At 40.2% G+C, this 19,997-nt stretch overlaps 1 protein-coding gene across 10 annotated transcripts in view; it reads left to right on the forward strand.

Moving 5' to 3' along the window:
- Positions 1-19,997, forward strand: part of MYO9A (myosin IXA) — a 345,415-nt gene that overhangs the window by 233,730 nt on the left and 91,688 nt on the right. For all 10 annotated transcript variants that reach the window (XM_079787689.1, XM_079787686.1, XM_079787691.1 and 7 more), the window contains 7 exons: positions 4,888-5,010; positions 5,283-5,363; positions 7,079-7,189; positions 8,173-8,295; positions 11,197-11,346; positions 12,160-12,479; positions 14,160-15,773. In XM_079787689.1, the coding sequence (XP_079643815.1) occupies positions 4,888-5,010; positions 5,283-5,363; positions 7,079-7,189; positions 8,173-8,295; positions 11,197-11,346; positions 12,160-12,479; positions 14,160-15,773 (2,522 nt within the window). The remainder of the gene's footprint in view (positions 1-4,887; positions 5,011-5,282; positions 5,364-7,078; positions 7,190-8,172; positions 8,296-11,196; positions 11,347-12,159; positions 12,480-14,159; positions 15,774-19,997) is intronic.

Raw genomic sequence — 19,997 nt, forward strand, 5'->3', positions numbered from 1 at the left:
CTTTTTCTAACATGACCTCACTTTTAATTTCCAATTTTTTACTGTCAGTTGCCCTGTTGTACATTTCTACTTTGTTGTACATTCCTGCTCATCTTTCTTTCTTGATGCCCAGAGTGATTTTAGTATGTCATTTCCTTACTAAATTTTTAGTCACTAAGGCTCAAGACATGAAGTTAGTCTTAGTCTTCCTTAACCTGAGCAGTATCTTCTTCTTTTTTTAAATTAAAAATTTAATTTCAATTACAGTTGACTTACAGTATTACATTAGTTTCAGCTATACAACACAGTGATTAGACATTTATATACCTTACAAAGTGATTATCCTAAGTCTAATACCCGTCTGGAATCATTCATAGTTATTACAATATTACTGATGCTATTCCCTATGCCAGTGATAGGTAACCTTTTGAGCTTGGTGTGTCAAACTTCGCCAAAAAACTGAGCATAACTCGGGTAGTGTGTCACTTTGAGGACAAAACATTATTTCGCAAATGTTTCATCCTCAGGAGCAGCAAATGTTCCATCCTCGGCATGCGGCCGCCTCAGCGGCCGTGTGTCATCAGAAATGGCTACGCGTGTCATAGGTTCGCCATCACTGCCCTATGCTATACTTTACATCCCTGTGACTGTAATTATAACTGGTAATTTATATATATTAATCCCTTATTTTTTTCATCTATTCCACCACCCACCTTTTGGCAACCATCAGAATGTTCTAGAGTTTGTTTCTGTTTTGTTTATTGTTTTATTTTGTTTGGGTTTTCTTAGATTCTACATATAAGTGAAATCATATCATATTTGTCTTTCTCAGTCTGACTTATTTAAGTTAGCATAATACCCTCTAGATATATCCAAGTTGTCACAAATGACAAGATTTAATTCTTTTTTTATGGCTGAGTAATATTCCATTGTATATACGTATGTACCAATTCTTCCTTATCCTTTTGTCTGTTGATGGGCATTTGGATTGCTTTCATATCTTGGCCATGTAAATAATGTCTAAGCAATATCTTTTTTATGTTTGTTTCTACAACACCTTGCACAGCAAGCAGTAAATAATAGTTTTTTTTAAAAAGAACTGATTATTTAGGCTGAATAAATCAAACAATGAAAATGGAATTAAGAAATGAATAAAGTAGATAATGAATGGAAGATCTAAGAAAGAAATTAACTCTATATATTTTTCCACTGGATCTCTGTTCCACATTCTAGTTTGTGGTTTCTGTCACATCATGCTGGGCTATTGCAGCTGTCACTTAACTGGATTAATCTCTCTCTTGTCCCCTTACTCTCTTGCCTTCCACCTTGTTCTGTTTTGCCTTGTCTCCCCATTTTTCACTTGCCCTATTTTATCTTCTTTATAAATCTTAATAATCCTCAAGTTACCATTTATTTTATAATGCCCTTGTAGCCTGTTTCCCTGGACTTACATGTACTGTATTCCAAACACTTAGAACAGAGCCTGATCTGTAGTAATCTGAATATTTGTTGATTGAGCTGAGCATGGTGATTTTATGGGCAGAAGTCTGGCCTCCACTTGCTAAGGAATAATGCTCAAAAATCATTAGTTGCTAATAATCTATCCATTCATTCATCAAAACTAATACTTATTGAATACCTACTCTGCACCAGAACACAGGCATTAGGGGTACAGGGATGAGCAGTCTAGTCAGAGTCTTTGCTTTCCTTTAGTTTATCTTCTAGAAGAAAATGTAAATAGATATATGAAAAGATAATTAGATGATATTATGTGCAAAGAGGAAAATGAAATGACATGTTGATTTTTTGGGTAGTTAAGCAAGAACTTCATGAGAATGTTTTGGGCATTTAAGTTAGAAGTTGAATGCCAAGAAAAATCAAGCCATGTGAAGATCTGGCTGTAGAGTATTCCAAGCAAATGAAAAATTAGAAAGACGTGTATTATTATGTAATAATACATGTGGTATTTATTTGTTTTTTTAAAATACTTTTCCAGTTAAACCTTTTTAAGGCAAGAATGTTTTTAAAAATAGTTATTTTATATTTTCCACTGTCCATATGATGCTCTCACATAGTGACAAATGTTTATTAATTAATTTTACTACCATTTTAGATATGGTTTACAAAATGAAACCATTATTTCCAAGGTCTTTTTCTCAGAAGTATCTTAAATGTTTGAGATAAAAATCATTTCAGGCTTCAGTGCTAATTTGTTATTACTTATGGATAAACTCTAAAATTATTCTAATTAGTTTTGACCGGTATGTAAAACTATTTTTTCTTAACATGCAATGAATTTTTTTCTGAGAATTAAAAAATGCTAATAGAAATAAAAACACTCCAAAATTCAACATACACACACCATCATACATATATATTATTATTTTACATGGTATTTTTTGTCAGTAGTATTTGCAAATATTTCTCCATGTCAGGAAATACAGGCCTTAAAAATACTGAATTTATTGGGGTGACATTGGCTAATAAATTCATATAGGTTTCAGGTGTACGATCCTGTAATACATATCTGTGTATCGTATTGTGTGCTCACCATCCCAAGTAAAGTCTCCTTCCATCACCATTTGGTCCCCTTTTACCCTTTTCTTCCTCCCTCTCCCCCCTTTCCCTCTGTTGTATTCAGTTGTGTGGATGAAGCATACTTTACGAAAAGAGTTCCATATAAATGCATATCTCTGTTCATAATTTTTTATTATTTTTGGAAGTACATTGTCAGAGATAGCATTCAGATCTTATCTGACATTCTCCTTAAATAAATACCTGAGAGTGACATTGCTTATCAGGAAGGTTATACTGATTTGCATTCCTAAGAACAGTGCATATATAAACCTATTTCCCCACATCCTCATTAATGTTAGGTTTTGTAAGTCTTTATTATGTTTGCCAATCTGATATGCAGAAAATATCTTTAAAAGAAATTATTTCTTTGCTTACAAATGAAATTGAATGATAGTCATTGTGTTGTCATTTATACTTTGTGAATTTTTACAGGGTTTCTTATAGTTCTTATATACAGATAATGAGTCATTATCATTGTTGGGAACATATTTTTCTTAGTTGCACTTGTTTAAATATGTATTGTATTTATTGCTTGAAAGTTTTTATTTTTTAATGCTTATATTGTCAAAACTAATATTTAAAAAAATTTTCCATACTGTTACTGATTTTTTAGAAAGAGAGGAAGGGAGAGGGAGAGTGAGAAAGAGAAACGTTGATGTGAGAGCGGAACATCGATGATGATCCACTGCCTCCTGCAAACCCCCTGCTGGGGATCGAGCCTGCAACCCGGCCTGTGTCCTGACTGGGAATTGAACCAGCAATCTTTTGGTGCATGGGACGATGTCCAACCAGCTGAGTCACACCAGCCAGAGCAAAATTAATATTTTTTAGACTTAAAGCTGTCATGCCTTTTTAACTCAATATTGTGCTTTACATACAATAAAACTTTTACTTCCTTTTCAGTAACATTATTAGTTGCATTATTATATATATCTATATCTGTATAGATATATTCTTTTCATTAACAAAGTCACTGCCATATACAAGGTGTCCCCCCCCCCCCCCCCGCCAAAAAAAAATATACACACTTTAACAGCTGATAGCTCAATTGATGTTTCTTTTCAGATTTAACCCATTGGAATTAATAATTATTCAAAGTGTGTATACATTTTTTTTATACACCCTGTATTTTTTGATGGGCTAAAAAAGCTCCCACATACTTTATTAATATTTTATTTTACATTCTTTAATTGCTTATGTGTAACTTCAATCTTAAGATTAATAATTAGTACATCAGGATGACTGTTGATAGTGTTAGAAATAAAGCGAGCCCCCAAGGTTAGGGGTTCTGGTAGGATACAAAACACTCGGGAGCCAGGCAGCAAGGCAAACATATTTATTTCTATGTAGAAGGGTGCACACACATGGGCTGGAAGCGCGTGCACACCAAGCAGGTGGGCTGCTTGGGTTTATAATCCCTTATGCACGTGACCTGTCCTTTGCTCTTGATTGGAGCTCAGGCGCACAGTCTTTCACGATTGGCTAATCCAAAGGGAGGGGTTTCAAGATGGCGGCCCCCAGGGGAGCTGCAAGCCATGCAGCCAACATGGCAGCTGCCAAGTCACGCAGTCCAAAATGGCGGCTGTCTAAACTGTTCTTTGACAGAAAAGATGACTCGTTTATTCTCACAATAGGGACTTTCCTTTTCTGTGTTCATGGCATATCTGATATAGCCCTGGGATTGAATTTAATTTGTGAGTTAGGATTCAGTTGCAGATAACAGTAATTATTGTAGATATTTTTATGTAGAAAGGGACTTAATTCAGAGAGGCACTTAGAAAAGCATTAGAAGTCTTAGTTTCAGAGTATTAAAATAACAGTGCAGAACTGACCTGACCTGCAATCAGGAAGTTGTAGCTGCTGGAGAAGCTGCTAAAACTATTGGCTCCAGGGCTCAAGTGCCTTTATTAGAGTTGCAGTGACAATACACTCTGCCTCTGAGCACTCAAAAAAGTAGTACCTGGACAGAAAACTGAAGCAACTTATTATGTACACGCTTGCCAGCAGAAACAAGCTACTAGCCAAAGCCTCTGCCTCATTATACCTTCCCAGTTTCATGTGTGGGAATTCAATTGATGAACTTAAATCACTTCCAGAACCTTAGATGCAAGAGAATTTGGGAAAAGTAGTTTTCTTGTTAGCTGGAAAGCTTCTGCAGGAAAGCAGGAGGAAGGTAAGATGGATGTTGAATATCAATCTCCCATATTCACCATAGTCATTATACATAGGAAATGATGAAAACTGGCTTACAATTTTGTGTTCCCTATTCTTAGATTAATTTATGTGAAGAATTTGACTCTCCCCCCCCCCCCCCCCCCCATTTCTTTTTAGCACTTGCTAGAGGTAAATTCTTTAAAGCACCTGGCAAGACTGACTCTGCAGGATCGAATTACCAAGTCCCTTCTTCATTTGCACAAGAAGAAGAAACCTCTCAGCATCAGTGCTCAGTTTCAGGTTAGTTTCTATTTTACTTTTAACAAAGAGGAATCTGTTTCTTTCAGATTGATACTAAAAGGTCAAAATGATTGCAAGATAACCTGAATGGGCTATGATTCATGTGACTCTAAAGCCATGCTGCAATGGTCATTTGGCTTTTCAGAAATAAACCTATTTTTTGTATACCACTCATTTTTGCATATTTTAACAACATCATTGTTTATATTTATATATTGTTGCCAATGTGGAATGGAAGAAAATTCTCATTATATTATTGCTTTGTATCTCAGGCCTCATTAAACAAGCTGATGGAGACACTTGGTCAAGCAGAACCATATTTTGTAAAATGCATTCGCTCTAATGCAGAAAAGGTAAAAATGTCCTATACATGAGAACTTCTCACTCAGTTTACTTCAAACCAAGCTTTAAATTCTTTCTAAGGAGAGCAAGTGGATAGAAAGAGCTATCTATAATATTTTTTAAGGAAAACAGTGTTCTATAGTTTCTGTGGATATTTTTCTTGTTTTTATACCTACTTGCCTGTAAGGTGTTTATATGGTATTGATTTAATAGCTACAAGAATTTTGAGAAGCAAATATCGCTTGAAATTCCATAATGAGAAAGAGTTTTATGCAATTTTTATTACCCGGAGATTAATCTCTCTTGTTTGGATATACATTGTCACTCTTAAAGAACTTGCTAGGCATTTTTCATGTTTAGAGATTCTTATCATTGTAAAATAGGGAAGATATGGGTGTTTTTGATTCCTTTCTGTTTTTTATGACAGATCCCCTAATTAGGGCTTTGCAGAGTATATCTAAAAAGTGTAAACATTTATCATCTTTCTTTATGTTCATCATAGGAAAAAGTAGCTCCCAGCCTAAACAGCTAAACTGTAGGAATTATGTTCAGCTTTCTTAATTCTTAGGAAGCAGTCTCTAACTTGGTTATTTTCAAGCTTTGTAACCTTAGACAAGTTAATCTTTCTGTGGTTTAAATATTTTCATCCATGTAAGAATATATTGTATTTATAGGACCTCATAGTGTTTTGTGAGTATATGTGAGTTAATACTGGTAATATACTTAAGAGTGTTCCCAGTTCATACTAAGTGGTTAGTAAATGTCGCTATTCTTTTATAGTGACTAAGAAAGAAACCATTTTATTTATAGTTAAATAGAAGTTTGAGTCCCTGTTATTAAATGAGACCTTGCTATACAAAGAATTCAATTAATGAAGTATTTCAGGGTATAGAATAAGTACTAAATAGGTGTCAACTATTATTATTACTATTTAACATAAGTTGCCCATTGACTTTTTTTCCTTGACAACTGGTATGCCCCATCTGTCTGAAGGAAAATGTTTGGGATTGCTTTATGGAATCATTGAAAATAGTATTTAGAATGAATAGGGAGAAATATCAGAAGCTCCAAATGCATATTGTTTTGAATGTCTGAAAATGTGTCTACAGAGATACCTAGGAGTTTAAGGGCATTGTGACTATTAGCTTCTTCCCTATCAATGCCTTTACAATGAAATCAATTGTCCGGGACTAGAGGGATTTTTTGTTTTTCAATGTGTCATACCAGTATTATCAGCAAAAGTATTTAAGGAAATAAACTACTCTTAACCTTGTACTACTCATTAGAAGAAGAATCTGTCAGCTCTCAATTAACCAAGGCAACTGGTAAAGTAGGGCAGGTAGTTTCTGAGTGAGATTATAGATAAAATTGTAATTAAAAACAAAAATACAGACACTCTTGACCATATGTGAGTAGGTTAGTTTTGTTATGTATTTTATATTGACTCCTATGTGGCCTTCTCTGTGGGTAACTACATTCCTTTTGAACTACAGCTAGAGAAGTCTGGAAACCTGGTTTCTCATATTCCATAGGGTCAGGCAGTCAGAACATTTTTGAAGCTACCAACTGGGGAAGTAAGATTGTCCTGTCACTTCACTATATCTTAACCAGACAAGCTTCAAGTCAGTTCCTAGATATTCAAAATTTAATCATATTTGTAAGACAAACATTAATTTGGAGATCTATTCTTCTAGGTCAATTTTTTTTTTCTATTGCTTTGTTTTAGCTGCCATTAAGGTTCAGTGATGCCTTGGTACTTAGGCAGCTTCGGTATACTGGGATGCTGGAGACAGTTCGAATTCGCCAATCAGGATACAGCTGCAAATACTCTTTCCAGGTTATACTTTTACAGTGATCTTTAAGTATATGTGCATATCAAGTAAATTATTCCTGTCTTGCTTATTTTTTATTTGGGGCTTATTTCTCTTAATTCTTCCTTTCCATTCCATCTTTTGTACACAGAATTAAACAGGTAGTGAGTACTCACTTCCATTGAATGGCACCAGTCTTATTGAACTTATGTTTTAAGAGAATCAAGTACTTGACTATTCTCATTTGATCTGAATGTTTCCTAATACTAAATTTACTCATAACACTGATTGCTTCATACTATATTTACTCATAGCATAGCAGTTCTTCAGACTCTTATGAGTAAATACTAAATTTACTCGCAGCATAGCAATTCTTCACATGTATTATAAGTCTTCACACTAAAATAATTCAATCAGAATTATTTTAGTTAAAAATAGTTGTTGTTTTTTAAAAAAAGATTCCATTTGGTTTTTGCTAAAGCTTTCTCAGCAGGATTTTCTTTTATAGGAAGCTGCCAGCAAGACTCATGCTTATTCTCATCAGTTACTGCTGCTCTGGGTATAAAAAAGTATATTGAAGCTTTTCAGCAACTGAGCAAGTCTTTTATTGTTACTTGGAGGGAAAGCTTCATCCTGTAATAACTGTCACTTTGCTTATTTTTCTAAATTTTGCTAAAAGTTTCTGATTATTGTTAAATAACTTTTTCTTTTCTTTTTTTTTAGTACAGCTTTCTCAAAAGGGATGATTAGATTCTGCTCTTCTTTTCTTCTCCTGCTTCCCTTTGATAACAAAATACTATGTCGAACTCACTACACCTCCTTCCATTTTATAAGTTAACCTTTGGTAATACTTTAAGTTAACAAGTACTTCCTTGGTTTCACCATATTTAAAAGAATGAGAAATGGATCAATAAAAGAATAGTTAGCTAAAATTTAGGATCTTGTAGCTTTATAACATTTTCATGACATTCTTTTGTGGCTTTATAACATTTTCTTTTCATTTTTTCAGGATTTTGTGAGCCACTTCCATGTACTTCTTCCTCGAAATATTACTCCATCTAAATTTTACATTCAGGATTTCTTCAGGAAAATAAATATTAATCCAAATAATTATCAAGTTGGAAAATCTATGGTAAATATATATTGTCAAAATTGAGTGTATTTTTGTGTTTAAATAATAATGACAATCTTTGCCTCTGATAATGTTTTGTAAAAAAAAACATAATTTTCCAGCCCTAGCCAGTTTTGCTCAGTGGATAGAGCATCAGCCTGTGGATTGAAGGGTCCCGGGTTCGATTCCATTCAAGGGCACATACCTACGTTGCAGACTTGATCCCTAGTCGTGGTGTGGTTGGCAGCCAATCGATGTGTCTCTCTTACATTGATGTTTCTCTCTCTGTCTCTCTCTCCCTCCCCTCCATTCTCTCTAAAAATATATAGAAAAATATCCCCAGGTGAGGATTAACAAAAAAAAAACAAGAAAACAAAGAAAAACATAGTTTTCCAGATGTCATAAGGAATTTGAGTAGGCCACGATTTTTTTTTTTACTTAATAATATAGTCAATTTAAAGAGCTTCTGGCCAATTCTCTAGTTCTACCTAAAATTTTAACTGCCTAAAAATCATCTCCCCTAGTGCTCTACTGTATTCTCCAACTCTACTTGCCCAAAGTCACCTTATCCTGACTTCCCTACTATCCTTAATTTGTCAACTACTCTTTTTTTGTCATCCTTCTTCTAGTTCCTTAGGCTAGAATCCGTAATCATATTTGGCTTACCCTTTACCTTAATCCTTTTACAAAATTGTTTCTTTTTTTTAACAAATGATTCTCACATCTCTCTCCCTTTTCTCTAATGCTGCTGCTTCCATGGTAGGCCTGTTTCTTTACCTTTCACATATATTTCCCTTACAGGAAACAGATCCCTCGTCTAGTTCCAGTCTGTTTGTTATTCTGTTGAAATCTACCCATTTTGTCAAAATCATCTTAATATATTTCTTTCTTTATGTTGACTTCCTGCTCAGTAATAATCTCCTGATAACCTTCTCATTAGATTCAAACATCTTTCTCCTTTTCAAGAACCTTCATATTGTGATCTTACACTATTTAATTCCTTCATTTTAAGATTAGGTATTTCATTGTCCCTGTACATGCCTTTATCATTATTTCCAACTTCTTATTTTGCTCAGGTGGAGTCCTCTGTCTCTTGCCCTCATTAGTTTACTCTTTTCCATTTTGGTATCTAATATCTATGTGCTCTTTTTAAAGGCAACTTATTTTATGTTTTAATCTTCACCCAAGGATATGTTTTTATTGATTTTAGAGAGAGAGAAATATCAACGTGAGAGAGAAACATTGATCAGTTGCCTCCTGGGTGCCCCAATCAGAGATTGAACCCGCAATCTAGGTTTGTACCCTGACTGGGAATTGAATCCTCCAACTGACTGACGGAGCCTCTGGCCAGGACTGGTGCTCTTTTTAAAAATATGTTTTTATTTTTGACAATGTTTTTATTTTGAGGTGATGGGTATGTTAATTAGTTTGATTGTGGTAATCATTTCACAGTGTATACATACATCAAAACATATACCTTAAGTGTATACAATTTTTAATATCTACCTGCTCTTTAAGGTGAGTGCAAATCCTATTTTCTAAGGGATCATGTCTAAGTTATCTTTGTATCCCCCTAGATTTTTTTTAATGGAATGAAGGAGTAAAAAAATAAACTGATTAATAGCTTTGGTCAGCAAGAAGCCTTTGGTGCATACTGGGTTTCTAAAAGACTTATTATTGGTTTATTCATTTTATGATCAAACTTGGAGATTTGTGGTTCTCAACTTGTTTTCCCCTACTCCAACATCTTTGAAAAATATGACACCCTGGCTTGTGTGGCTCAGTTGTGTGGAGCATTATCCTGTACACAGAAAGGTGGTGGGTTTGATTCCTGGTCAGGGCACATACCCGGGTTGCAGGTTTGATCCCCAGTTGGGGGATATGTGTGAGACAACCAATTGATGTTTCTCTCTCACATCAATGTTTCTCTCTCTCTTTTTCCTTTCCTCTCTCTTAAAAAAAAAAATCAATAGAGCCGAAACCGGTTTGGCTCAGTGGATAGAGCGTCGGCCTGTGGACTCAAGGGTCCCAGGTTTGATTCCCGTCAAGGGCATGTACCTTGGTTGTGGGCACATCCCCAGTAGGGGGTGTGCAAGAGGCAGCTGATCGATGTTTCTCTCTCATCGATGTTTCTAACTCTCTATCCCTCTCTCTTCCTCTCTGTAAAAAATCAATAAAATATATATTTTTTAAATCAATAGAAATATGATATACTACCAGCAGTACATTGGCTCATGATGGTGGTGAATTTTCCAAGGGAATAATCTATATATATGTAAAAGGCTAAGTGACCAGCTGACCGGCCCATCGGTATGATGTGCACTGACCACCAGGGGGCAGATGCTCAATGCAGGAGCTGCTGAGCGACAGCAACTTTGCAGAATGCCTTCTTGCATTCTGGAACCCCTCGGGAGATGTCGTACTGCTGGTTTCAGCCCAATCCCCGCAGGCCAGGTCGAGGGACCCCCACCTGCTGGAGGGACCCCGCTCACTTGGCAGATGCCCTGTAAGACCCGGTGCTGCCCCAGGTGTGGCCAGCCAGGGAAGGACCATGGAAAGTTGGCTTCAGGGCATGTCCGGCTCCTCTCGCCTGGTCCTGCCCCACTGGCCACCTACTAATTAATTTCCTTTCAATGTGCACGAATCTGTGCATCAGGCCTCTAGTGTATCATAATACCTTGCACTGGGATTTTTGTACACATGTGCACCTTCCCGTTTCTCCTTCTGTATCCTAACGTCTTCTTTCTATTTTGAGAATGACTACTTTGGATAAATTGTAAAAATATTTATCAGTACTGCTTTTATAAATCTGCCACTGTATTTGTTCTTCTCTAAAAATGCTTATCACAGAAGGGATGATTCATGAAATAAATTTCTCATTTCTTCTTAAACTGTATTTCTCATCTTTCTTCTTTCTGGTAGGTGTTCCTAAAGGAACAGGAACGACAGCACCTACAAGATCTGCTTCACCAAGAGGTGCTCCGCAGAATAGTATTGTTACAGCGATGGTTTAGGGTCTTGCTGTGCAGGCTGCATTTTCTCCATCTGAGACAGGCCTCCGTTATCATTCAGGTGGGAGACAAAGGGTTCCTTGCATGAGATTGGCTATTTTATTTGGCCTTTGTTTTAGTAAAGAATTATTTTACTATGAAACATATAAATAAGAATATAAACTTCTTCAGAGATGAGAATGTATTCTACACATTTTTAAAATGTTGATAACACTGAAAAGATTACTTGCCATATAATAAAGACTATTAATAAATATCGATGGAGTTGAATTTAAATTAAATTGAATTTATAGTTATAATGGCTTGTGAGGTATGATTGGGGCAAAGGAATTATGTGCCTTAATTTTTGTTACATAGTTATATTTAATAGTTTTCTGAGTGACAGTTGCGTGTTATAAATACATTGTTGTTAGGTACTCATCTTGGTTTATAGGTACCTTATTTCACATTTACCTGTTTTACTTTCTTTCTCATCGATTTATACAATAGCTCTTTCACAGGACTTATTCTGTTTGTACAAGAAAATCTTTTTATCTTAATTTTTGAAATGTGTACATGTTGACCTTAAACCTAATTAATATAGGCAAATTATAGTATGAGAATAATTTATAACTTGTTAAAGTTAATTTATAGGACATGAAAGCATCAAAATTTTAAGTTAAGTTCTATAATTAACTTTATTGAGGTTATATTATCTAAAATATTTGCTTTAAGCATATCTAGAGAAGAAAACATTTTTTAATCACCCACAATTTAGCTGTTTAGCCACTTACCCTCTAATTATGACATAAGAAATTTATTCTTTTTTTCCTTTTTCTGTGAAAATGTGGTATAAGATATGACAGCAGTTTCTATTATTTTGTCTCCCCCACAGCGATTCTGGCGGAATTACTTAAACCAAAAGCAAGTCAGAGACGCAGCTGTGCAAAGGGATGCTCTAGTTATGGTTAGTGCAGCTACTCTTCTCCAAGCGTCCTGGCGTGCTCACTTAGAGAGGCAGAGGTATTTGGAGCTCCGGACTGCAACCATCATCATCCAGCAGAGATGGAGGGAGTGCTGTCGGTGGAGGCACTTGGCTGCTATTTGTATACAGGCAAGATGGAAAGGCTATAGGGAAAGTAAGAAGTATCAAGAACAAAGGAACAAAATTATCCTTTTGCAGTCAATATGTAGAGGATTCAGAGCAAGACAAAGGTAATCTTTGTTGTTATAATAATTCGTCTCTCTGTTCAAGTACATTATTTATACTTTTGCTCTAACACTTGCCTAACTTGTATTAGAATTGGTTTTGTGCAATTTGTCTTCTCCACTAAACTGTGATACTCCTAGCAATTTTAATCTACATTGTGTGGTCTATAATAGAAGCTAAATAAGTGTTTATTGAATTAAAGTGGACTGAAAACCTACATGGTCTGTGGTTATAACTGCTAAGTTAATTTTTACATTAGGTTGAATCTTTAAAAATCGGCATTATTCAACTGTTTTTACCTTTAGAAACTTTAATTTTATGTTTAAACTAGAAAACCGGTACCTCAGCCTGGCCTGCACCCTCTCCAATCCGGGACCCCTCGGGGGATGTCCGACTGTCTCTTGCAATCCGGGACTGCTGGCTTCTAACTGCTTGCCTGCCTGCCTGATCGCCCCTAACCACCTCTGCCTGCCTGCCTGATTGCCCCTAACTGCTCTCCTCCTGGCCTGATTGCCCCTAACCGCCTCTGCCTCTCCCCGCACCCGGGACCCAGGATTCCCTCCTCTGGCTGGTCGCAGGCACCCGGGACCTGGGCTTCCCTCCCTCTGGCCGGCTTTGCCTGGGCCGGCTGCAGCCACAGGGGACCATGAGCAGGCGGCTTCACCTGGGCCACAGCCGCAGATGCCCCAGACCATGGCGTGGGCAGCTTGCCCTCTCCCAGGCCGCAGGCGCAGGTGCAGCCGCTGGCACCCAGGACTGTGGGGCAGGTGGCTTGTCCCTCTCTTGGGCCGCAGCCCCAGCCGCTGGTGCCTGGGATTGAGGGGCAGGTGGCTTGTCCCTCTCCTGGGCCGCAGCCCCAGCCGCTGGTGCCTGGGATTGAGGGGCAGGTGGCTTGTCCCTCTCCTGGGCCTCAGCCTCAGCTGCTGGTACCCGGGACTGCGGGGCAGGCGGCTTATTCCTCTTCCAGGCCGCAGCCCCAGCTGCTGGGGCATGCAGCTTGTTCCTCTCCTGCAGCCTGGCTGGTCCCCATTCCTCTTTCGTGAGCTCATTTGTGCCTGGCTGGTCCCCATTCCTCTCTCCCCAGTGTTGAGTGTCTCAGCCATTATAGTGTAATGGCATGAGGGCATGACAACCATTTGCATATTTGCTCTTTATTATATAGAATAAGGATATTGTTAAAGGAGAGCTTACTTCTGGTTTTATTTACTTTTTTTATTTTTTTATTTTTTATTTTTATTTTTTTTAAATTTGTTTATTTTATTTTATTTTATTGATTTTTTACAGAGAGGAAGAGAGAGGGATAGAGAGTTAGAAACATTGATGAGAGAGAAACATCGATCAGCTGCCTCCTGCACACCCCCTACTGGGGATGTGCCCGCAACCAAGGTACATGCCCTTGACCGGAATCGAACCTGGGACCCTTGAGTCCGCAGGCCGACGCTCTATCTACTGAGCCAAACCGGTTTCGGCTACTTTTTTTTAGTAGAATGCTTAATTACAAATAATGCACTTAATGATATATAATCTCACTAATCGAAATAGAACTATGAAATGTGCTTTGAAGTTAGTTTGAAAAATACTTAGGTATATTAAAAATTTTTTTCTTAAGTTCTCAGTAAATGTATTTAAGTAAATGTATTTTCTCCAGTGATAACCTACTTGTTTTTTTTCCTATTTTCATATAGATTTAAAGCTTTAAAAGAACAAAGGCTAAAAGAAACAAAACTAGAACTTGGGTTGATGAATATTGAGCCACATGGAGCTCTGAAAATTCAGGGTTCAGACCCTTCAGAATGGGAGGATTGTTCCTTTGACAACAGAGTAAAAGCCATAGAGGAATATAAGTCTGTGATAGAGAGTAATCGAATTAGTTCAGTGGACTGCTTGAAGGATTCCTCAAACAAGCAACAGGAGAGAGCCAGAAGCCAGAGTGGTGTGGATTTGCAGGAAGATGTGATTATAAGAGAGAGACCCAAGTCCTTGGAAGATCTCCACCAGAAAAAAGTAGGTCGGGCCAAAAGAGAAAGTCGGAGAATGAGAGAACTAGAACAAGCTATATTTAGCTTAGAATTGCTAAAAGTTCGTTCTCTTGGTGGTGTGTCTCCTTCAGAAGAACGCCGATGGTCTACAGAACTGATGCCTGAGGGCCTTCAGTCTTTGCAGGGTACACCTGATAGTGAAAGCTCTCAAGAAAGTTTGGAACTTCTGAGCTGTGAGGAAAGCCAAAAGGGCAAACTAGAGTCTGTAATGTTAGATGAAGGAGACTTGCAGTTTCTATCACCTAAGATATCTAGCAGTCAAAAATTTGATTCACGGGCCAATGCCCGAAGTGCCTCAAGTGAGACTAACTATACTTTGATTCAAAAGGGAGCATCCTCTGATTCAGTGCATTTGAATAATGGGACTGTGACGGAAAAACTGGTTTGCAGTTCTGAATCTATTACCTGTAAGCCACAACTGAGAGACTCCTGTAAGCCACAACTGAGAGAGTCCTTTGTTTCCAGTAGTCTGCCTACATTTTTTTATATTCCTCAAGACCCACTGAAAACAAGTTCCCAACTAGACACAAGTATCCAGAGAAACAAACTAATGGAAAGTGAAGAAACAATTCCAGCTCTTACTTTGGATAATAACAGGAAAACTAGAATGTATCGCTTCTCAGGAGAAAATCAAGTTGTTGCTTTGAGTACAGATTCTTCTAATACTGTGCTTAAGAAGTTGGAAAAGCTGAACACTGAGAAGGAAGAAAGGCAAAAACAGTTGCAGCAGCAGAATGAAAAAGAGATGATGGAACAGATTCGACAGCAAACAGATATTTTAGAGAGGGAGCGTAAAACCTTCAAGACAATTGAAAAACAAAGAACTGGGGAGTCTTTTCCAGTATCATCTTTCTATCAATCAAAGCAAAGAGTAGAGAGGCCGTCCTCTCTCCTCATTCCGAATACCCCTAATAAGAAAGAATCTGATGTCGTAGGGCATCCATCGGTAACTGTAAAAGATGCAGCTCTTGCCCTAAAAGACAATCCCTCTGCTCACTTTCCCCTGAAGGATCGACCTGTCACCCTGTTCTTTGAAAGAAAAGGAGGCCCAAGCCAATCTAGTACTGTCAATGAATTATCCAAGACAGACAGAATGTCCAACCAACTGAATGTAGCCTGTAAATTCAATAATAATGGCATTTCAAAAAGAGAACACTTTAGGCAAACTCAGTCTAATAGCCACAAATCTAATGACCCTCCCAGAGATGGAACTACTAGGGCCATTTTCTTCACACCAAAGGAAAATATGAGTATTTCCCTGTAAGTGAAATGTTTATTTACTTTTATGTATAAATGGGAGACTTTTTGGAGAATTTTGCAGGCAAACCTCAGAGATACTAAGGGTTCAATTCCAGACCACTGAGCAAAGCGAGTATCACAGTAAAGTGAGTCATAATCTTTTTGCTGATTAATCATTAATCATCCTTGTGAATTACTTTTTTGTGAATTATTTTTTAAAAGAAAATTTTCAAGATAAACTATCTTTAGTCTACTTGATCTAGTTTGCTTTACCTAAGTAAGATCTGCTTATCTTCAAAATGATTATATATTAGATTGTTTATGTAAAAGCTTAAGTAAAATGTATATTTCAAGTCTCTCATTCTATAAGTAATACAAGAAACCTTAGCATTTTATAGAATTATAAATGTTGGTGTTTTTAAATTTATCTAGTCCAGTTCTCACATATTATAGATGCGTTCACTGGTGCCTCCAGAGGTGAAATGACTTAAGGTCACATTAAATAGCTGGGACTAAAACCTGAGTTTCATGATTAGGAATCAGCATTGGGTTTCATAGTGGTGACAACTACATGATGGTCTTCATCTGGTTCATGAGGAAGAACAAAAAGAAGTGGAATCTAAAGGAAATGCCATGAGTTTAAAAATTAGGGTGGTCAAGTGCTATCAAATGTTCTAGTAGCCCGGCCGGTATTGCTCAGTGGTTGAGCATAAACCTATGAACCAGGAGATTACAGTCTTATTCCCGTTTGGGCACATGCCAGGGTTTCGGGCTCAGTTCCCAGTGTGGGGGGCGTTGCAGGAGGCAGCTGATCGATGATTCTCTCTCATAATTGATATTTCTATCTCTCTCCCTCTCTGAAATTTTTTAAAAAAGGTTCTAATAATTATTGCTCTCTTTGGAGAACTAATCAAAGACCAATAGGCACAACTGTGGCAAGGGAAATTATAATGGCCAAAAGGGAATCTTTTAGGAGAAGTTAGGATTGCTAGGCTTGATCATGCGTTAGTCAAAAAGGGAGATATCTGAAATGCCATTACCTAGGAAAGACTGCCATCTATTTAGGATTGTTTAGGGATTATTACATAGGACAAAGGACAAGATGTTAATTTTGTATTCTGCTACTGTGATGAGTTCATTTATTAGATCTACTAGTTTTTTGGTAGAGTCTTCAAAGTTTTCTTTGTACAATATTATGTCATCTGTGAATAATGACAGTTTTCCTCCCTCCTTTCCAATTTGTATGCCTTTTCTTTCTTCTTGTCTGATTGCTGTGGCTAGGACTTCCAGCACTATCTACACTAATAAAAGAGAAAGATGCAAATTGACCGAACCTTTGCAACGCCCACCAGCCAATCAGGAGTGAGTATGCAAATTAACCTAACAAATATGGCGGGTTAATTTGCATACATAGGCGCGAGCAGCCGGGGTGGGATGCAGGCGTTCCACATGGCCCCAGCCACTCCGGGCTTCTGGGCAGTGTGGGAAGGCGTAAAGGTGGCTCCGGGCCGGAGCAAAGGCGAAAAGGTGGCTCCGGCACTGCCTTCGCTCCGGCCTGCCCTCCCCTGCAGGCCCGATTGCCCCCAACTGCCCTCTCCTGTAGGCCCAGTCGCTTCCATCTGCCCTCCCCTGCCGACCTGGTCGCCCCCAACTGCCCTCCCCTGCAGGCCGAGTCGCCCCAACTGCCCTCCCCTGCCATCCTAGTTGCCCCCAACTGCCCTCCCCTGCAGGCCTGGTTGCCCCCAACTGCCCTTCCCTGCAGCCTGGTCCCCCCAAGTGCCCTCCCTCCCCTGCTGGCCTGGTTGCCCCTAACTGCCCTCCCCTGTCGGCCTGGTAGCCCCTTGGTAGCCCCATTTGGGGGGTACCAGGCCAGCAGGGGAGAGCAGTTGTGGGGGGGAACAGGCCTGCAGGGGAGGGCAGTTGGGGGCTACCAGGCCAACAGGAGAGGGCAGTTAGGGGCAACCAGGCCAGCAGGGGCGGGCAGTTGGGGACAACCAGGTCTTCAGGGAAGGGAGGGCAGTTGGGGGCAATCGGGCCTGCAGGGGAGGGCAGTTGGGGGTGACTGGGCCTGCAGGGGAGGGCAGTTGGGGGCAATCGGGCCTGCAGGGGAGGGCAGTGGGGGCGACTGGGTCTGCAGGAGAGGGCAGTTGGGGGTGACCAGGCTGGCAGTTGGGGGCGACTGAACTGGTAGGGGAAGGTGGCTGGGGGCTATCGGGCCTGCAGGGGAGGGCAGGCGACCAGGCCGGTCGGAGCGAAGCCGGTGCCGGCAACCAGGGGAAGGAAGGCCCATTCTTGCATGAGTCTTCGTGCATCGGGCCTCTAGTCCTATATAATAAAGAGGTAATATGCAAATTGACCATCACTACAGCACACAAGATGGCCACCCCCATGTGGATACAAGATGGCCGCCACAAGATAGCCAGCAGGGGAGGACAGTTGGGGGTAACCAGGCCTGCAGGGGAGGGCAATTGGGGGCAACCAGGCCTGCAGGGGAGGGCATTTGGGGGGGACCAGGCCAGCAGGGGAGAGCAGTTGGTGGGGGGGGGGGACAGGCCTGTAGGGGAGGGCAGTTGGGGGCTACCAGGCTGACAGGGGAGGGCAGTTGGGGGCAACCAGGTCTGTGGGGGAGGGCAGTTAGGGGCGACTAGGCTGGCAGGGGAGGGCAGTTGGGGGCGACAAGGCCGGCAGGGGAGGGCAGTTAGGGGTGACCAGGCTGGCAGGGGAGGGAAGTTGGGGTTGACTGGGCTAGTCGGGGAGGGCAGTTGAGGACGACCAGGCCTGCAGGGGAGGGCAGTTGGGGGTGACCGGGCCTACAGGGGAGGGCAGTTGGGGGTGACTGGGCCTGCAGGGGAGGGCAATTAGGCACAACCAGGCCAGCAGGGGAGGGCAGTTAGGGGCAACCAGGTTGGCAGGAAAGGGCAGTTGGGAGCGACTGTGCTGATAGGGGAAGTCAGCTGGGGGCGATCGGGCCTGCAGGGGAGGGCAGTTAGGCATTGATCAGGCTGGCAGGGGAGTGGTTAAGGGGTGATCAGGCTGGCAGGCAAAAGCGGTTAGGGGCAATCAGGCAGGCAGGTAGGCAAGTGGTTGGGAGCCAGCAGTCCCAGATTGTGAGAGGGATGTCTGACTGCCGGTTTAGGCCCAGTCCCTGTGGACATCCCCCTATGGGTCCCATATTGGAGAGGGTGCAGGCTGGGCTGAGGGGCACCCCCCACTCCCAACCCCCAGTGCATGAATTTTGTGCACTGGGCCTCTAGTGTTGAATAAGAGTGGTGAGAGTGGACCTATCTGTATTATTCCTGATCTTAATGGAAATGCTTTTATTTATTTTTTGCCCATTGTGTATGATATTGGCTGTAGGTTTTTCATATATGACCTTGGTTATGTTGTATAATCCCTCTAGTCCCACCTTGCTACTCACAACTTTTTTTTTCATTTCCATTTGCATGGAATATTTTTTCCCATCCCTTCACTTCCTGTCTATATGTTTTGTTCTGAGGTGGGTGTCTTGTAGACAGCATATATATGGGTCATGTTTTCTTATCCATTTTACTACCCTATGTCTTTTAATTGAAGCATGTAATCTGTTTACATTTTAAGGTTCTTATTGCTAGGTACTTATTTATTGCCATTTTTTTCCCTTTATACCCATGTACCTCTCTTTATATTTCGTCTTCTTTGTTAAAGCAGTCTGTTAATGTAAAAAAAAAAAAAATTCAAGCCTGGAAAGAATTCTTGAGAGTTTATTTGAGCCAATCTGTCGACAGTTGCCAGGAAGCAGAACCTCAACGAATTGAGATAATGCTCCAGAGAATGACAGGTTACATTTATACTAGAGGCCCGGTGCACGAAATTCGTGACCGGGGATGTGTGTCCCTCAGCCCAGACTTCACCCTCTCCATTCTGGGACCCCTCGAGGGATGTCCCACTGCTCATGTAGGGCAGTGGGACATCCCTCTCACAATCCAGGACTGCTGGCTCCCAACTGCTCACCTGCCTGCCTTCCTGATTGCCCCTAACCACTTTTGCCTGCCAGCCTGATCACCCCCTAACCACTGCCCTGCTAGCCTAATTAATGTCTAATTGCTCCCTTGCCAGCCTGTTTGCCCCCAACTTCCCTCCTCTGCCGACCTGGTCACTCCTAACTGCCCTCCCCTGCAGGCTTGATTGCCCCCAACTTCCCTCCCTTGCAGGCCTGGTCCCTCCCAAATGCCCTCCCCTGCTGGCCATCTTGTGGTGGCCATCTTG

Source organism: Cnephaeus nilssonii, assembly GCF_951640355.1.
Source record: "Cnephaeus nilssonii genome assembly, chromosome: 1".
Lineage (NCBI taxonomy): Eukaryota > Metazoa > Chordata > Mammalia > Chiroptera > Vespertilionidae > Cnephaeus > Cnephaeus nilssonii.